This window comes from Castor canadensis, chromosome 1, assembly GCF_047511655.1.
Source record: "Castor canadensis chromosome 1, mCasCan1.hap1v2, whole genome shotgun sequence".
Classification (NCBI taxonomy): Eukaryota; Metazoa; Chordata; class Mammalia; order Rodentia; family Castoridae; genus Castor; species Castor canadensis.
Genome location: NC_133386.1, coordinates 144,938,073 through 144,956,817, shown reverse-complemented (window position 1 = coordinate 144,956,817; position 18,745 = coordinate 144,938,073). Strand labels below are relative to the sequence as shown.

Below are 18,745 nucleotides of genomic sequence, written 5' to 3'. Positions count from 1 at the left end.
GTTAAACAAGTTAAACATATAAATGAATACATGTGTGGAGATATATATATATATGTATATATATATTTGTATATTCACACATACATGAATATAGTAAGAGAGACAACTGAAGATTGTGTTAGTGAGTCTGTTGAGGGGACTATGTGAGGTGGGAGAAGGAAAGAAAATGTCAGAAAATGAAAAATATTGAAACAGCCCATGTATATATGAATATAATATAACAATGCACTGTAAACTGTTTAATATTAGGGTGGTATGGTGATAAAGAAAGAGTAAGTAATGGGGGGTTAATTTGATTAAAGTATGATATATATACCTGAAGTACCAAGATAACAATCCCTTGGACTATCAATATATACATAAAAAATGAAAGGCAGGAGGGTAAAATAGGTGTTTTCCAGGGGTGATATTCATGGATTGGCATAAGGAAAGGGTAAATATGGTGGATGTATTTTTTGTGTTCATATATGACGATAGAAAAAGGAAACCTGTTGAAATTATTCTAAGGAGAGGGGGAAGGGGAATGAGGGAGAATGATGGAGGGGGTGGATGTAACTAAGATATATTATAAGCATGTATGTAAATATCATAATGTATCCCCTGTGTAACTATTATATACTAATAAAAATTATTTAAAAATGCTAGCAGTCCAAGTCAAAATTTATATTTGACCATGTATCCTCTCTATCTTCCTGGATAAACTCAAGTATTGACTATCAATGACCACAGAAGGCAAACAGACATCAGTCTTAATAAATCTAATGTTTTGCAAACATTCCTCATTTAAACAATGCAACTGTAACAGTCAAATCAATGCTAATTCAATCAGTTATTACTGTTGATAGTTTTTCAATTAATAATGTAGTATGGCAATAATTAGATAGATAATTAGTGTTTTACTTAAAATAAGGTTTATTACAGTGACAATAGCATGTGGTTTTACTCAAAGTTAGGTCATTATTTTAGCTGCATTTGCAGTAGTCTGTCATGCTCTATCCTTTCTGCTGTTCATCATTTTCCTATAGCTTGCTCAATTTCTTTTTTTTTTCTTTTATTATTCATATGTGCATACAAGGCTTGAGTCATTTCTCCCCCCTGCCCCCACCCCCTCCCTTACCACCCACTCCGCCCCCTCCCTCTCCCCCCCACCCCCTCAATACCCAGCAGAAACTATTTTGCCCTTATTTCTAATTTTGTTTTAGAGAGAGTATAAGCAATAATAGGAAAGAACAAGGGTTTTTGCTGGTTGAGATAAGGATAGCTATACAGGGCATTGACTCACATTGATTTCCTGTGCGTGGGTGTTACCTTCTAGGTTAATTCTTTTGGATCTAACCTTTTCTCTAGTTCCTGTTCCCCTTTTCCTATTGGCCTCAGTTGCTTTTAAGGTATCTGCTTTAGTTTCTCTGCGTTAAGGGCAACAAATGCTAGCTAATTTTTTAGGTGTCTTACCTATCCTCACCCCTCCTTTGTGTGCTCTCGCTTTCATCATGTGCTCATAGTCTAATCCCATTGTTGAGTTTGCCCTTGATCTAATGTCCACATATGAGGGAGAACATACGATTTTTGGTCTTTTGGGCCAGGCTAACCTCACTCAGAATGATGTTCTCCAATTCCATCCATTTACCAGCAAATGATAACATTTCGTTCTTCTTCATGGCTGCATAAAATTCCATTGTGTATAGATACCACATTTTCTTAATCCATTCATCAGTGGTGGGGCATCTTGGCTGTTTCCATAATTTGGCTATTGTGAATAGTGCCGCAATAAACATGGGTGTGCAGGTGCCTCTAGAGTAACCTGTGTCACAGTCTTTTGGGTATATCCCCAAGAGTGGTATTGCTGGATCAAATGGTAGATCAATGTCTAGCTTTTTAAGTAGCCTCCAAATATTTTTCCAGAGTGGTTGTACTAGTTTACATTCCCATCAACAGTGTAAGAGGGTTCCTTTTTCCCCGCATCCTCACCAACACCTGTTGTTGGTGTTGTTGTTGATGATGGCTATTCTAACAGGGGTGAGTGGAATCTTAGCGTGGTTTTAATTTGCATTTCCTTTATTGCTAGAGATGGTGAGCATTTTTTCATGTGTTTTTTGGCCATTTGAATTTCTTCTTTTGAGAAAGTTCTGTTTAGTTCACGTCCCCATTTCTTTATTGGTTCATTAGTTTTTGGAGAATTTAGTTTTTTAAGTTCCCTATATATTCTGGTTATCAGTCCTTTGTCTGATGTATAGTTGGCAAATATTTTCTCCCACTCTGTGGGTTTTCTCTTCAGTTTAGAGACCATTTCTTTTGATGAACAGAAGCTTTTTAGCTTTATGAGGTCCCATTTAGCTATGCTATCTCTTAGTTGCTGTGCTGCTGGGGTTTCATTGAGAAAGTTCTTACCTATACCTACTAACTCCAGAGTATTTCCTACTCTTTTCTGTATCAACTTTAGAGTATGGGGTCTGATATTAAGATCCTTGATCCATTTTGAGTTAATCTTGGTATAGGGTGATATACATGGATCTAGTTTCAGTTTTTTGCAGACTGCTAACCAGTTTTCCCAGCAGTTTTTGTTGAAGAGGCTGCTATTTCTCCATTGTGTATTTTTAGCTCCTTTGTCAAAGACAAGTTGGTTATAGTTGTGTGGCTTCATATCTGAGTCCTCTATTCTGTTCCACTGGTCTTCATGTCTGTTTTTGTGCCACTACCATGCTGTTTTTATTGTTATTGGTTTGTAATACAGTTTGAAATCAGGTATTGTGATATCTCCTGCATTGTTCTTTTGACTGAGTATTGCCTTGGCTATTCGTGGCCTCTTGTGTTTCCATATAAATTTCACAGTAGATTTTTCGATCTCTTTAATGAATGTCATTGGAATTTTGATGGGAATTGCATTAAACATGTAGATTACTTTTGGGAGTATCGACCTTTTTACTATGTTGATTCTACCAATCCATGTTGCTCAATTTCTTATGACTTCCTCAGTACAATTTCTGCTCCAGTAGCCCTGAATTTGTTTCTATTTTGGGATCAGTGGGACTTACAAGCAGTACATTGATAAGATAATGACAACCTCCCAATTATATTTACTTTGTTCTTATTACTTAAAAAATTCCCCAAATACTTATGAGAATCTGTCTTAAACTCAGAGTCTGAAAGACACTTCTCTTAACTTCTCCATTATTCACACTCGTGTTTTCTCACTCTCCAATCTCAACAGATTAATACTCAACAAGTTCTGTGGTCTAGATACTGTAGTTCTAAGAAAGTTCCAACCACATGTGAATTCATTGAGTTTCCATGACTCTGTCAGATAAGTTTTAGAATTATTTCTATTTTACAGTTGAGAAAAAAGAAGCACAGAGAGTTTAAATAACTTTCCCAAGGTCACATATTCAAATACAAGTGATGTGACTCCAGAATCCATGTTATTAACGTCTACATTCTATGGCTTACTTGTGATTGTGCAAAACCTTTTCAAAATTTTTATTTTACTTAATTCTAAATACTCCTGAAGTATATTATCATCATTTTATGGAAAATTATGTGTATAAAAAAAAGCCAGATTAAGCAAAATATCATGGAAGCATGGAATAAAATCTAAAAATCCTAACTTTCAATTAAAGGCTTCTTTTCTGACATCATGGAATTAAGTAAATGGGTCAGGTGGTAAAAGTAGAGATGGTCCAGCATTGTTGAACCCTTGTCATGTTCCAGGCACTCCGTGTATGTTATACTCCTGTCAACAACCTTGTTATTGTATCTCATTTAAAAGATTAGGAATCTAAAATTCAAAGCAGTTAAGGAAATTGCCCAAGAGTATATGAGTGAGCCAGGATACTCAGACTGGCCTGACCCAAAGCCTGTGGCGTTCCTTTGAGCATGAGTATGGCATGAAAGAGAGAAATGAAGACTGCCAATGAGAATGAGAAGGCAAAGGGAGAAGCCACATAGTTGTAGGGTTATTGTAACACTCTGTCCATAAACATCAATTACCTGAGTTTCACTTTTCCTGTTCTCTAACCTAGTCTTTTTTTCCCTTTTGGGCTCTTGGGATCCTATCTCAGTGCCATCCCAAAGCATCAGAAGGAGGAGGAGAAAATGAGGGCTAAAGAAGGGAAGTGCAAGATAAAGGAATCTTTTCTCATTTGGCACAGTCCTCTGACCATGGAAGGTAGAGTAGATGGAGTCTCCATAGCACTTTTTTTGTTGTTGTTCTGATGCTCATCTATCTTTTACATATACCCCTTAAGTCCTCTCCTAGCCAACCTAGCCATCTTGAGAGGACCCTGATAAGTTAATGATATATGGAAAAAGTAAGTAGAGTATTATCTGCTGATTCCTCTTCAGGCACTTTCCCATGCTTTCATTATTTCTGTCCAATGCATCCATATTCCTATTACTCTCTATATCCAATAAACCCTAAAATCTCATTAATATTACTAACATCTGTTTCATTTTGTTGGGACTCAAACCAATAAAGCTTTATCTTTTCTACTTATAGCTGGTTCTTAATTACTCATATTCTACCAGCCCTCCTTACAGCCTTTATGATCTTTCATTACTTACCCATCTTTTTCATATTATAATTATCTTCACCTAATATTCTCTCCTTGAATAGATTGTCTATACAGCAAGTTCAACCTAAATATCATACATTGTATCTAGAGAAGTTCCAGTCTTTCCATGCTTAATCTAATTTTCTCATGATTTATCTAATCCCTAAAGATCTGTCAGTCAGTGTATGTTTTCAAATATGTCAGATTTTTGATAATCTATTTAAATTATCCATGGCTGAGCATTTCTATCCAAATCCTTTATATATTCTTCCTTTAATATACTCTTAAAATTCATGTGTTCTGCCCATATTGTATCTTTCTTCATTTTTCCATTAACCCATGAATCCTTATAGCTGTTATAATACTTTTTATAATCAGTAACTAAAAGTGAAATACTGTCAGAAGGAGAGAAAGGCATACTAGTAAATAATCTATCCATGTAGGACGTGGGTAGTTTTGAAGGGGTGAGAGCTAAGGGCCTGAAATGTGAAAGATAAATAAGAATTCCTGCGGTCAGGATTGGTGTTCTACAGAGAGAAATATATGTAACAAGTGACAGAGTGACAGAACATGACATGTTTAGATAAAGGAGGGTAGTGAGTAATGACTGATTTTCTGTGGAACAGTTAAAAGGAAATACATTTTGATTTTTATTGGAAGATTTTATATGTCTTCTCCCAAACTGCATACTCTTAAGGATTTCTACATAAATATCACTATGGAAATGAGAAGATATTAGAATTATGAGCATTCAGGCTGGAGGAAGAAAGACAAGTTAAGAGGCTCCTGACATAATTAAATTAGGAAATGGCAAGGACTTTATATACAAGCCTATGAGGAAGACAGTGAAAGTAGGACAAGAGAAAGAGGACAAGCACTAAAGATAACTGTAAAAGTATTTTAGAAAGTTCTTGGACTAGGTGGGGGTTGTATGTGGGGGGGGAGGAAGATGAGTAAGAAAGATATAGAAAACTATGTCAAATATCTGACAGAGGCAACTGCATGCAAACTAATGCTATTCATTGTGATAAAGAAATTGAAGGCTTGGGAAATTCTAGACATACTGCATTTGAGAAACTTATGTGACATCCAGGGAATTATGTTCACTATTTGCTATACTAGTAAGGACATATAGGACCACTTCAGTTACAAAGCTCCTCTCTATGTCTCCCTGAGCAATGGCAACAGTGATATAGAAAGTAAAATGATGTATAGGGTTTAATAGGAGTGGTAATGAGAGGAACCCCACAAAATAAAGGAAAAAGGAAAGAAAGAAGAGTAAGTAATGTTCACATGAGGAAATGCCACCTGAAGCAAGCTAGCTTTCCTACTTGAAGAATAAATAGGAGCCAGCCATGCTCATGGAGAATGCAACGTGAGTGGAGCTATGCAGTCATTTTCATAGTGTGTGCTAAGAGTTGCAAAGTCTAAAATACAATGCAGATTTGGCAAGAGGTAAAGTTTTGGTGAGAGCAGTGACCAATCTTGAAGTAGGTTTTGTTAAATAGTTTGAACATTATTTATTTTGGCAGCATTGGGGTTTGAACTCACAGCCTCTCATGCTTGCTATGCGGGAGCTCTTACTGCTTGAGCCACTCCACCAGCCCTAATATCTTGAGCATTCTTGTGTAGCAAAATGGGCCACTATGAATGGGTTTTAAATAAAGGAGTAAAATGGTCATATTTGAGTCTCATAGGGAGAGACTATAGGCAAAGATACCAATTTGGAATTCCCATGTGAGCATCAAATATGAAGATAGAAAATATTAAAAGATAAGCATGTAGGACTAAGGCCAAGAGGGTCAAAAGAACAACAAATGGAGTATGAGACAGGTATTGAGGAGAAAGGATCAAGGCTAAGGTCATGGAAGACAATTTAAGAAGCTATTGTATGACATAGAGATAGGTACAAGAGTTTAAACTCTAAGGCCTGAGAAGATAAAGCTATGTCCCTAGTATGAGTATGAGCTCCTTGAAGACTTTTATTATCCTTCTATGTACCCCAACTTTAAGCCTATCTTCTAGAACATAACTGATCCACCATAGATTTTGAAATAAATACTATTATGAATGTGAATGGTGTGAATGGAAGTAATGGATGATGCAAGCCACGGACAGAGGCATTTTATGCTTGCATTATAGTATTCTGGCAGTGAGAGAAATGTCAAGGACTCAAATATTGACAGCAGAGCATAATCAGAAGAGAAATGCAGGATAAAATCATCATCGGGGTAAAGTTTGTGAGACATTCTTTCCCTGCTAACCTCACGGGAACAGTTATAAGTGTAAAAATGCAAGGAATCTTCTTGGAGTAAATGGTACTCAGATAGTAAGTGGGACCTACTCCATTTTACTTTCTAATCTCTGTACTCCCTCTCAATGTTATGGCCTTATAGGAGCTGGGGATAAAAATAACCTTTTATTCATATCAACTACCCATGTGGAAATGCCGACTTCTATTCCACATCAGACTCAGACAAGGCTTGAAATTCTGAAAGGTAAAATTTTATCTGATATCAAGGCAAACAGAGAGAGTGCTCAACTAAATGTGTGCTTTTATATGGGTATAGACGCTAAAGGAAGGTGCTTTACTCTCATTTCAGGAGACTTTTCACAATAGTCAGAACTGACAAGATTCTCAACACTTCTGCCATACAGCATCCACTTCATAACTTAATTTCAGGCAGATCCCAGGTCATCCTCTTGAGTACTGAATACGTAGGATTTTCATTCTTCAGTTGCTGTAATCTTTAGTGTTCTGTGTTGGTCTCCCTTCTTGGTAGGAGAGAATTGTTTCCCTAGCTGAACCCAAGATGTTCTGTTCTGGATGTAAATCCAAGATGTATCTTGTATTCCAAAATTCCATGTAATCTCAATAATTTTTAGGCTCTGAGGTCCTAAATTCCTGGTTCTACCTCTTACAATCTATGTGATCCAGAACTGATAATTTAACCTTTTTATACCTCAGCTTCCTTAGCATTAAGTGGGTTTATTAATAGCATTAAGTCACAGAGTTGTTCTGAGGATCAAGTGATACCGCAAACATTTAAAAACATTGCCTAAAACAATAATGCATGATAAATACTCAACTATATTATATATTGTTTTATTCTTCCGTTCCATAATTTATTTCATTAAAACAGAGTAATGGTCCTGCTAATTATAAATTCTCACTTTAGAGAAGCCCATACTCTTACTAATTTTGGTTTGGGAGGGTTGTTTATTTACTTATTTTTCCTATGAAAATTTATTGCTAGTATGTTTTCATCACCAAAATTTATGATCTTGGTCATTTCTTCTTGTCATTATATAGGAATAAAAGAGAGACACTGGAACCTGTTATTTTTCCTGGTGAGGAATACCTGAGCAACACATGTTTCTTTAAGGACTAGAATAGACTCCTATCCTGTCTCCAATAAAAAGCCATTTATTTGTCCTTTTTTGTCTCAGCTGAGTAATTAATTATATGTACTACATACATTGCATCCTATCAGCATGAATTCACTAAGATAAAAGCCTCCTGAAGACATTTCATTTTTTTCTCCTGAAGACCTGTAGACAATACCTATAACATGGAGCAGAGGAACCACAGTGGGCAAGTGAGTGAGTTTGTGTTGCTGGGCTTCCCAGTTCCAGCACCACTGCGGTCACTGTTGTTTTCCCTTTCTCTGCTGGCCTATGTATTGGTACTGATTGAAAACATACTCATCATTGTGGCAATTAAGAACCACCCAACCCTCCATAAACCCATGTATTTCTTTCTGGCTAATATGTCCTTCTTGGAGATCTGGTATGTCTCTGTTACTATTCCCAAGATGCTTGCTGGTTTTATTGGGTCCAAACAGAGTCATGGACAGCTAATTTCCTTTGAGGGCTGCATGACACAGCTCTACTTTTTCCTGGGCTTGGGTTGCACTGAGTGTGTCCTTCTTGCTGTGATGGCCTATGATCGCTATGTGGCTATCTGTCACCCTCTCCACTATCCTGTCATTGTCAGTGGCCGACTCTGTGTGCAGCTGGCAGGTGGATCCTGGGCTGGAGGATTTGGCATATCTATGGTCAAAGTTTTTCTCATTTCTCGCCTCTCTTACTGTGGTCCTAACACCATCAATCACTTTTTCTGTGATGTCTCCCCATTGCTCAACCTCTCATGCACTGACATGTCCACAGCAGAGCTTACAGACTTTGTACTGGCCATATTTATCCTGCTGGGACCACTATCTGTCACTGGAGCCTCCTACCTGGCCATTACTGGTGCTGTGATGCGGATCCCCTCAGTTTCTGGACGTCATAAAGCCTTTTCTACTTGTGCCTCTCACCTCACTGTTGTGATCATCTTCTATGCAGCCAGTATCTTCATCTATGCTCGACCTAAGGCGCTTTCAGCTTTTGACACCAACAAGCTGGTCTCTGTACTCTATGCTGTCATTGTACCATTGCTCAATCCCATTATTTACTGCTTACGCAATCAGGAGGTCAAGAAAGCCCTACGCGGTACTCTGCACTTGTACCAGGGCCAAGATACTAACCTCAAGAAATTTGACAGAAATGGGTAGAGGGGAGTGGTGAAGTCTAGCAAAATTCCCTTAAATGTAGGTTGGATTTATTCTAAGAAGTCAAGTGGAGTTCTCGGGGCCCAAGTTGGGGACTAGAGTTTCAAAGGCATCACCAAACTGGGAACACTTCCTATATTAGTCCAGGAGGAAGAAGCTGGAGGTTGGATTTCTGCATGTTATGGTTGCAAAATATAGGCTTGAGGCTGGTCCAGTATTGTCTGCACTATAATAGTTTACACAGTCCTGGTTCCATTCAAGGAAGTAGAGCACAGGATTCATTATAGAAATGCAACAGGAGATGTCTGGGTGAGATAATTCCAGCCACCATCCACTGACTGTAGCCTATGAGACAACAGAGGGCCCAAGAGGTGATCATTATGGTATGAGTTACAAAGCAAGGTGATAAGAAACTAAGAATTTTGTGTTGGCAAGATTCCTGGACTGCAGGGGTTTCTGGTTTCATATCTTAATTTACCAAGATCATGCCCACCTTGAACTAGTGTATGAATGCAGTTGTTTCTTTTATCTTCTGTCTCCCTAATTAGACTATAAGCATCATGGAGATAGGATCACATTTGTTTGTACATAATTTGATTACTGTAGCCCAGAACAGTATCTAGCATATGACAGCTATGAATAAATTCAGTAAATTAATATTTTTTGTAGCTATATAGGTAAGACATGCATACCTAAGGTGGGGTTGGCAGGTACAGGCATTAAACCCGTCAGACTTTACTAGGATATGGGAAGGTACAAAGTGGCTTAGTCTTGCTAGAGGAAAATTCAGCAATATGTATTACAAACTCTGAAATATTGAAAAGATTTGAGCATATATTAATTTATAAGATAAAACATGGAAATATGCTTAACTTCCACAAATAAGACATTGTTTAAGTAATGACAGACCATACAATAAATGGAATATTATGCAGTCATTGAAATAACATAATCTAAATAGAGTTAATGACAGAAAAAATCCTGATAGGTGAAATGATTAGGTTATGTAACAGCATCAAAACAATCAGCCTTATTTGTTTGTTTGTTTGTTTAAACTTGACTAGAAAAATTTTGATTAAAATGTTAGCTGGAACTATGCAATGGACCTCTTTTTCTTATGTTGCATTCTGCAGCAACCATTGTGACAGGCATATTTATTTAAACAAACTTCTCTTAGCCATTACAATACACAACTTTATTCACCTGAACAGAGAGCTAATGAGAGGGCAGAGCATTATAATTTTCAGACACTTAGATCTTCCTGTTTCTGTCAACATCCCAGAACCTTGAAGACAAAGACATCTCTATCTTTACATGTGGCATCCAACTGTTGTTGTCTTTTGTAGTTGTTTGCTACTTAATAAAGTTCATGAAAGTCTACTAGAAAGTATATGATGCAGTTTTCATTTTTGAAATGGGGTCTTGCTATGTTGCCTCGAACTCCTAGGATCAAGCGATTCTCCTGCTTCAGCCTCCTGAGTATGAGCCCAGCTACATCATGCATTCTTTTCTAGTGTATACTTACTAAAATTTTAATAAATATAAATATCTATTTGTGCCAAAATAATTATGTAAGTCTATAAGTATTTTGTTATAATACGTTTTAAAATGACTGAATATGAAATTTATCAAAAGTCTGCTTCATAACTGCCCCATAGAATAAGTTTCTGAATGGGGCAGTGATCTGGAATGGGAGTGTCCTCCTCTGGGTAGCACAATTGTCATTATTGTATGAATGTCCCTTAAAGGTTTATTCAAATTACTAGGAAGTAAAAACAAGATGTTGAATTTCTTCAGTGTGATTTCTTTATTTTCTTTTTTTATAATAAAATGCATTACTATTTCAAGTTAAAGAAACACTTCTAATTCTGACTTTAAAATTTGAAACCATAGAAGTGATGTTTAGCATAGTGTCCTATGTATATTCATATTTCTATAAACAATGACTGAGGAGACTGTTTATTCTATGTGAACTGTGATTGGATTGAGGCCTCTATTAAGGCTTGAATTTTGAAAGTCATGTGACTTCATGACTCACACTGGATTTGAGATCAATAAAACCTCCTAAGATTTTCCAAATGAATATTAGTTACATGATTAAGTTTTCTCCATCTTCCACTGACATGACTGATTTTTCACTCAAACATGGATATAGGATTTTATTTTGTCTCTGTTCCATTTGATGCTGCCTGTTTCAGTTCATCTTCATAATTTGTCTATTTTTCAAACTGTTGCAGAGACAATGTGATTTTTCACAATTCCACTTTGTGTGGGGACCACCAGTCTCTCCCATCCATACAGGAAATAGGAGAACTGGATCCACTTGGGCTTTTTAGCCAGGACAGTAATTCAGAGTGGCCAGAGGCAGCCACAGGCAAGCGAGGACCAACATAGATAATTTCTTTATTTTTTAAATTACTTTTTAATTAAAAAATGTTTTATTATCATATTATTGTTGTACTGGGTATGTTGTGACATTTACAAAAGTGTTTATAATATATATTAGTCAAATTCACTGCCTCCATCATGCTCCTTTATCCTCCCTCCCCCCTTCTGGAATAGTTTCAACAGGTCTTATTTTTCCATTTTTATACATGAGTACATAATATTTATGTGATAGTCACCTTCCTTCTCTTTTCCTCTATGTCCTTCACCTCCCACTGGTATCAAACCCCATACAGGACCTTTTGTAACCTTCCTATCCTTCGTTTTGGAAAAAACAAAAGACAATTTTGTTTAAGATAGCTACATAAGGAGTTTCATTGTGACATCTACATATATATATGTATTAAATCCCAAATTGGTTCATCACCTCCATATTTCTCCTTTCTAATTAGTCTCTCTTGTATGCTGATTTCAACTGGTTTAAACAGTATAAATAATTTCTGGGCTCAAAATGTCTAGTGGTGTCCATCAATGTTGAATAAACGCCAAGGTTTTTGTCTTCCTTTCAGGGTTTCTTCACAATGTACTGTTGACTTTTCTTTTGGTCTTTGATTTTTAGTCTCTTTTGCACCATAAACATTGTGCAGATGGATATTAATTGTGATTAACAGTATTTAAGTTAATAGTCCAATATACTTTACCATATGCTAGTATTTAACATTGAACAAAGTCAGAAATTATCTCTCAAGCTTTCCTGGATAGAAAAATGATAAAATCTGAGTAAAATGATAAAAATTTAATAAGAATATATCAATAATGGGAATATATTAATTTCCATTTCTTACTTTCAACCAGTACACATGGAATAAAAGATGATTATTTTAGGGGAAAGCAAAAACTGGGTGAGGAATATATGAGAAATATTTTTAGCAAATTTGTAATTTCTTTGTAAATCTAGTATTACTCCAAAATAAAAGAAACATTGAAAAATCACTAGTTTTTTTTAGACCAAATAATTTAATAGGGATGGTATGGAATGTATATATGAATCGAAACATGACATGGTACCTCATAAATATGTATAATTATTGTGTGTCAATTAAAAATATAAAAAATAAAAGTAAAACATGGGTTTTATTTTTAAAAAATAAGCAAAAAGCTGCATCTGTTGTCTTCTTAACACAATTGCACTGTTTTTGAATAATTTCTTATTGCATCATAGGAACTTATCAATGGATTGAGATTCAGTTTTCTTGTCCAGGTCCCTGGACATAGACTTGGAACACGGAGTTCCCCTAGGGTCAGGACAGACGGATGTAAGTGAGTCTCCTGAGAAAAAGACAGGGGAAAAAGGTAGGTGAATGCTAAGTGTGTTCTCCCATCTTTGCTTCTGTCTTCTTGCTGGAGTGCTGCAGTACCTACCATGCAGTCTAAACAAAGGCTACACATTGATTTTCAGATAATATGAACACATGAAAAGCAGGCTGCTTTCCTACTATCAGTGTAAATGTCTGAAGAATTTTCCATCTTTAGAAAGGGCACATGGACAATGGAGACGGGTTGGAGGTACTATGTGAAACTGGTTGATCTCTGAAGAAAGCTCCAAGGAAAATGAAGAGGAACTTGGTAAGATGTCAGTAGGCACCTTCCTGGGCAGGAGAAGGCTACTGAGGGAATTAATAGGGAAATGAAAATTCAGAGTATAGTATATCAATACCCAAGTTTGAGGAAATTTGGGCAGGTGCACTATCTCGATCATGTTCCTTGTTCTTAAAGAAACCTATTAGGATGTGTAGTTTTTTTGGGAACAAGCACACGTAGGACTTAAAAATGTTCTGCAGTACAATGATATAATTTCTTTCCTTAGATAACTGGAAGATCTCAAGGTTCAGTGCTCTTAGTTTGGAAAATAAGAAACTGTGGAAAATAGAATTCTGCATTCCTCCAGGCTTTAAAATAAAGCTTGCTGAGAGGCACATTTGTGACAAAGAATGGAGGAAAATATGAAGTGGCAAAGGTATCCTTGAATATTTGAGAACAATTGATTAGAATGAAGACAAGGAAGAAGGCATAAATGTCTAAACTTAAGAGCTCTTCAAAGGTGTTATAATTTCCTTTTCTCCAGGAATTCATTCACTTAAATACCTAGAATATAACAGGAAAAAATAAGCAAACATGAATTACTGAATTTATATTTCACATATTAATGAAATCGCATATGATTGAACATGTGTGAATGTAGTGATACATAATATAATAACAGTTAACACGGAGAATAACCATGAACCAAGTCCTCGTTGAGTGGTCTTACATTTTTATACTTACTTCTCACAACAAACCAGCTAAGTAGGCAACTGTCATTCCCAGTATAGAAGAGAATATTCAAGTACATAATTGCTAATAATCTGTTTAGGATGACACTACTACTAGCTTTGTTCTGACTCAAAAGTCAGTGTTCTTAAATTCTCTGCATGGGAGGATGTGGGGGAAAATTGCATGGCTGATAACTAAAATATGGAATATACCTGAAGAGGTGGAATCTCTACATTGGTGCTTCTTCCTATGGGGGCTAGAACATGGGAAACTCATTACTATGATCTCAGATCCAGTTGCTATCCCCAGGAAAGTATGTGGTCAAATACATCAAAGAACTTGGCCAGGAGCTACTTACTACATAACTACTTTAGTGGTGAAGGTGTTGTTTACGAGTAGGGAGCAAGGGAAAATCTCCTTCCAACCAGTATGCAATGCTGAACTCCAGCAGTGAGTGCTACAATAGAAAGGGTTAGTGGTGCCAAAAATATGCATTCCAGCACCTCGTCCTTTTTCATGAATAATAGTCAGAAGATCTCTAGTCTAATGGCATAAGAAGTTGAACCTTTGTTGACTATTCAAGGTGGAAGTGAACAGCATGGAAGAAAAAAAAGTTTGGCAAAAAGTGTGAGCAATTATCTGAAGCCAGAAACTGAATCTAGTTTTTATGGGTGAGGGTGGTATTTAATGGGGGTACATATTTATTCATATTATTTCAAGGGATGTCCAATGGTAAACTACTTCCTTGAACAAAGACTAAAATAGTCAGAATATCTCAGAAAAAATTTTTCCTTAAACTTTACAAGATTGACCTGTCTTTGTTCTGTGAAGCCCTCCTGCTTCTCCTCATCCCTTTGGATCAGAACCTGAGACAGAGGCTGGTATTTAAAAACACTAACCTGCCGAGAAAATGGATGCCCAGGTTGAAATCTAATTTCTCAGTCCTTTTATATATGATTTTCATGAAAGTAACTTGGGAATAAAAGCTGTAGATGTGTGAAAAGTGAGTAGCTTGATAGATATATGCCTCCTGCCAGTGTTGACCCAGAGACCTCCTTAGCTTCTAACCTATTTCCTGTGTATTCCAAAGCTGCAAGGGATTTATAAACTCAGATGTTAATCCATATTTAGTTAATATCCATGTGTTTGTCAGTCACTGCTCTAGGCATATAGGTCATAGTCATGAGTCTTGAGTTTGAGATGATTGCAATGTTGTGGAGAAATATCCAAGCATGAGTAGGTGTATACATTGGGAAACAAATGCAGATGAGGTATTTGACCCAGTTTTTGGAGAAGTCTCCTAAGTAGAAACATGGATCTTGAATTACCAGGTAAAGATGGGAGAAAGGGTGCAATAGAAAGATGGAATAGTTTGCTAAGCCATGGGAACAGAGATATTATAAAATTCTTGGGGAGAAAAAATAAGTTGAGTATGTCTGGAGCATGGAATGCTATTTAAAGCATCGTGAGAGATGAAGCTGGAGACATAGGTAGAGCTAGAACTATGAAATAATTCCTGTGGTTGGTAATTAAAATATTTGCATTTTATGTGAAGTCAATGCAGTAGTCATTAAGGAATTTTACAATAACTATTATTTCAAAAATTTTTTGAACTCTATACTGAAGAAATTATTTTCTTTTTTTTTTTATTATTCATATGTGCATACAAGGCTTGGGTCATTTCTCCCCCCTGCCCCCACCCCCTCCCTTACCACCCACTCCACCCCCTCCCTCTCCCCCCCACCCCCTCAATACCCAGCAGAAACTATTTTGCCCTTATTTCTAATTTTGTTGAAGAGAGAGTATAAGCAATAATAGGAAGGAACAAGGGTTTTTGCTGGTTAAGATAAGGATAGCTATACAGGGCATTGACTCACATTGATTTCCTGTGCGTGTGTTTTACCTTCTAGGTTAATTCTTTTTGATCTCACCTTTTCTCTAGAAAGAAATTATTTTCGATTGAACTATGATAGCTACTTTTGAAACTTTCTGACCTGATGCTATTCTTCTTGTTTGCTTTTACGGAGGAATACATGTTTGTGAAATGAGTTCCAAATTAAGAAGAGAACTTGAGGCAGAGGGAGAATGAGAGACATTGTGTCTATTTTCATAGAAAGGGAGCTGTGAATGAGAGCGAAATTCAAATCAGTGTCATCAGGGGTGGAAATGAATTTTGTTACAGGGACAGTTTTGATAAACTTTGGTGGAATTTATGCTTCATATTTGAAAAAGAGTCTCTACTAATGGAAATTATTTTATGAGTCTTATTCACAGGAAGACTGAACTATCAACTTATTTTGGTCTCTTGTCTGATGCCACAGACATCTTCATTATCTCCAGTGGTTAGCCATGCTGGAGATGAACATCACTCTGGTCAGTGAGTTCATCCTGGTGGGCTTCCCCACTGTCCCATGGCTGCAGGTCCTGCTCTTCTTCCTCTTCCTTGTGGTCTACCTGCTAGTGGTAGCAGAGAATCTTGTTATCATGCTCACTGTTTGGGTCACTAACTCCCTTCACAAACCCATGTACTATTTCCTGAGTAGCTTGTCTTTCCTGGAAGTCTGGTATGTGTCTGTCACAGTCCCCAAGATGCTGGATGGCTTCCTCCTGCAGAGACGGCACATCTCCTTCACAGGTTGCATGACCCAGCTCTACTTCTTTATTTCACTTGCTTGCACAGAGTGTGTGCTCCTAGCAGCCATGGCCTATGACCGCTATGTAGCCATCTGCCATCCTCTCCGATATCCAGTCATCATGACTACAGGTTATTGTGGGCAGTTGGTGGCTTGCTCCTACACTACTGGATTCATGATCACTGTGATTAAGGTATATTTCATTTCACATGTAACTTTCTGCGGCTCCAATGTCATGAACCACTTTTTCTGTGATATTTCACCAATCCTCAAACTGGCATGCAAAGACATGTCTACAGCTGAGTTAGTGGACTTTGCTTTGGCAATTGTCATTCTTATCTTCCCTCTCATCATCACTGTCCTCTCCTATATCTACATTGTGTCTACCATTCTGCGTATACCCTCTACCCAGGGAAGGAAGAAGGCCTTCTCTACCTGTGCATCCCACCTTACTGTGGTCATAATTTATTACACAGCCATGATTTTCATGTACGTCAGGCCCAGGGCTATTGCATCATTTAACTCCAACAAACTAATCTCAGCTGTGTATGCAGTCCTTACACCCATGCTAAATCCTTTCATCTACTGCCTAAGGAACCAGGAAGTCAAGAATGCAATCAAGAAGACCCTGGGAGGTGGTCAGTGCCTCCTGCTTGACTGATTCCTGCTCCTTTGAGAAGGAGATACTGACTGATGCAGCACGTCATGACATTTACCATAGTCTTCTGTATTATTAGCACTGCTCCACAGATTTAGATTCCCAAAGAATTAACAGTAAGGTAAAAGTAAATTAAAAATTATGTCAGGACACATACTATGCATTGCTTTAACTATGAACTATTATTTGATGCTAGATATACTTAAGTACTTTAAAATGATATAAGAATTTAATATATTAAGTTTTTTTTAATACATAGTTATTATATATATAATTACATGTTTAGTGGCTGGAAGCCTGGCTCAAATGGTAGAGCACTTGCCGAGCAAATGCATGGTCTTCATTCAAACCCCAGTACCATGAAACAATTATATGTTTAATGTATTTTGATACATGTAAGGAGTCAAAACACAGCTTCTGCTTTCAAAAATATTCACTAGTTCCCACCAACTTTGATTAAATTTCATGTTTTCTTTTTACAGTTTGCAATTTTAATTTAATAAGTTGAAAATCACATTTCAAAAACTAAAGTTTAACATCTGAAAAAGATGTTTCTCCCTTTGGATACTGGAACATTTTATTTAATAAAGATGGGACCTTGAAGTTACTGGAAATTTATAAAAATGATTCAGTCCATCCTGCCTTTGAATCAAGTTTGAAAAGGCCATGGAGTAGAGTGACTGCCTTTGTTTAAAGAAGTCTAGTCTGAATATAATTAATCATATACATTAAAATTTAAATATGTATAACATTTGGCAATCCTGTTTTGGTACTTTAGGCAAACTTATTTTACTAAAGGATAACTTCTTCCCTCCCAAAATTTTGAGTACTTAGTTCGTACAATGTACTATGCATTTATGGAGAAAAAAATGACATTCATAGATCTCATGTTTGAAAAGGTAAACTCAAATATTTTTAACATTCAAAAGCTTAAACATTCAAATTGGTGTAAAATATTCCAATGTTAAAAATGTGTTTTTGAAATTCCACATTCTCTAGCTTTCTTTTCACATTTCTTCATAGTTTGGTCACAATTATTGTTGCTGTTTTTAACTTCATATCTTGCCCATGATGAAGCTGTATAGATAAATATTCGGTTACAATTAACAATATTTTTTAATCTTGAATTTATGATCCAATATTTTTTAGTATTTGCTAGCATTTCACATTGAGTAAGGGTCAAAAACCATCCCCCAAACCATCTGGTCAAAATGCTTTAAAAATAGTAATCCTTCTGCAGTTCTGAAAACCCTAATTCTTTTCATTAAAATTCCTTACAGCCAGGTATGGTGGTGCATACCTAAGAGTTCAAGGTTATCTTAGTGAGACCCAGTCACAAACAAACAAACCCTTACAGTTGAAAAAATATACTCTGAATAAAAAATCTAGGAAAAATAAATTGATTAGTAGTGAAGCATCAGATTTGGTTTCTTGTTTTGACAATGTTATGTCATACTGTAATATGATATTAAGGGAAACTGAAACTGAGTGAGGGGTGTATGATAACTTTACTATTTTTGTAACATTTTATAAATCTAAAATAAAACCTGATCTTAAGAAGTAAATGCTTTGTGCTATTTATTTTTAATATTTTTTATGAAATAATTTAGCAGAAATTTGTCTGTTTGCAGTGGCCTCCATACTGAAAGTGAGTGT

The 18,745-nt window shown here is 36.4% G+C and overlaps 2 protein-coding genes across 2 annotated transcripts; both read left to right on the top strand.

The window, feature by feature from the left end:
- Positions 1–8,119: 8,119 nt before the first annotated feature.
- Positions 8,120–9,103, top strand: Or6a2 (olfactory receptor family 6 subfamily A member 2). The gene has a single exon (XM_020154103.2). It carries the CDS (start codon positions 8,120–8,122, stop codon positions 9,101–9,103), a length of 984 nt encoding a protein of 327 aa, XP_020009692.1.
- A 7,044-nt stretch (positions 9,104–16,147) lies between these two features.
- Positions 16,148–17,092, top strand: LOC109678610 (olfactory receptor 6B9-like). Its single transcript, XM_020154109.2, has one exon. The coding sequence runs from the start codon at positions 16,148–16,150 to the stop codon at positions 17,090–17,092; it is 945 nt and encodes a 314-aa protein (XP_020009698.1).
- The last annotated feature ends 1,653 nt before the right edge of the window (positions 17,093–18,745 follow it).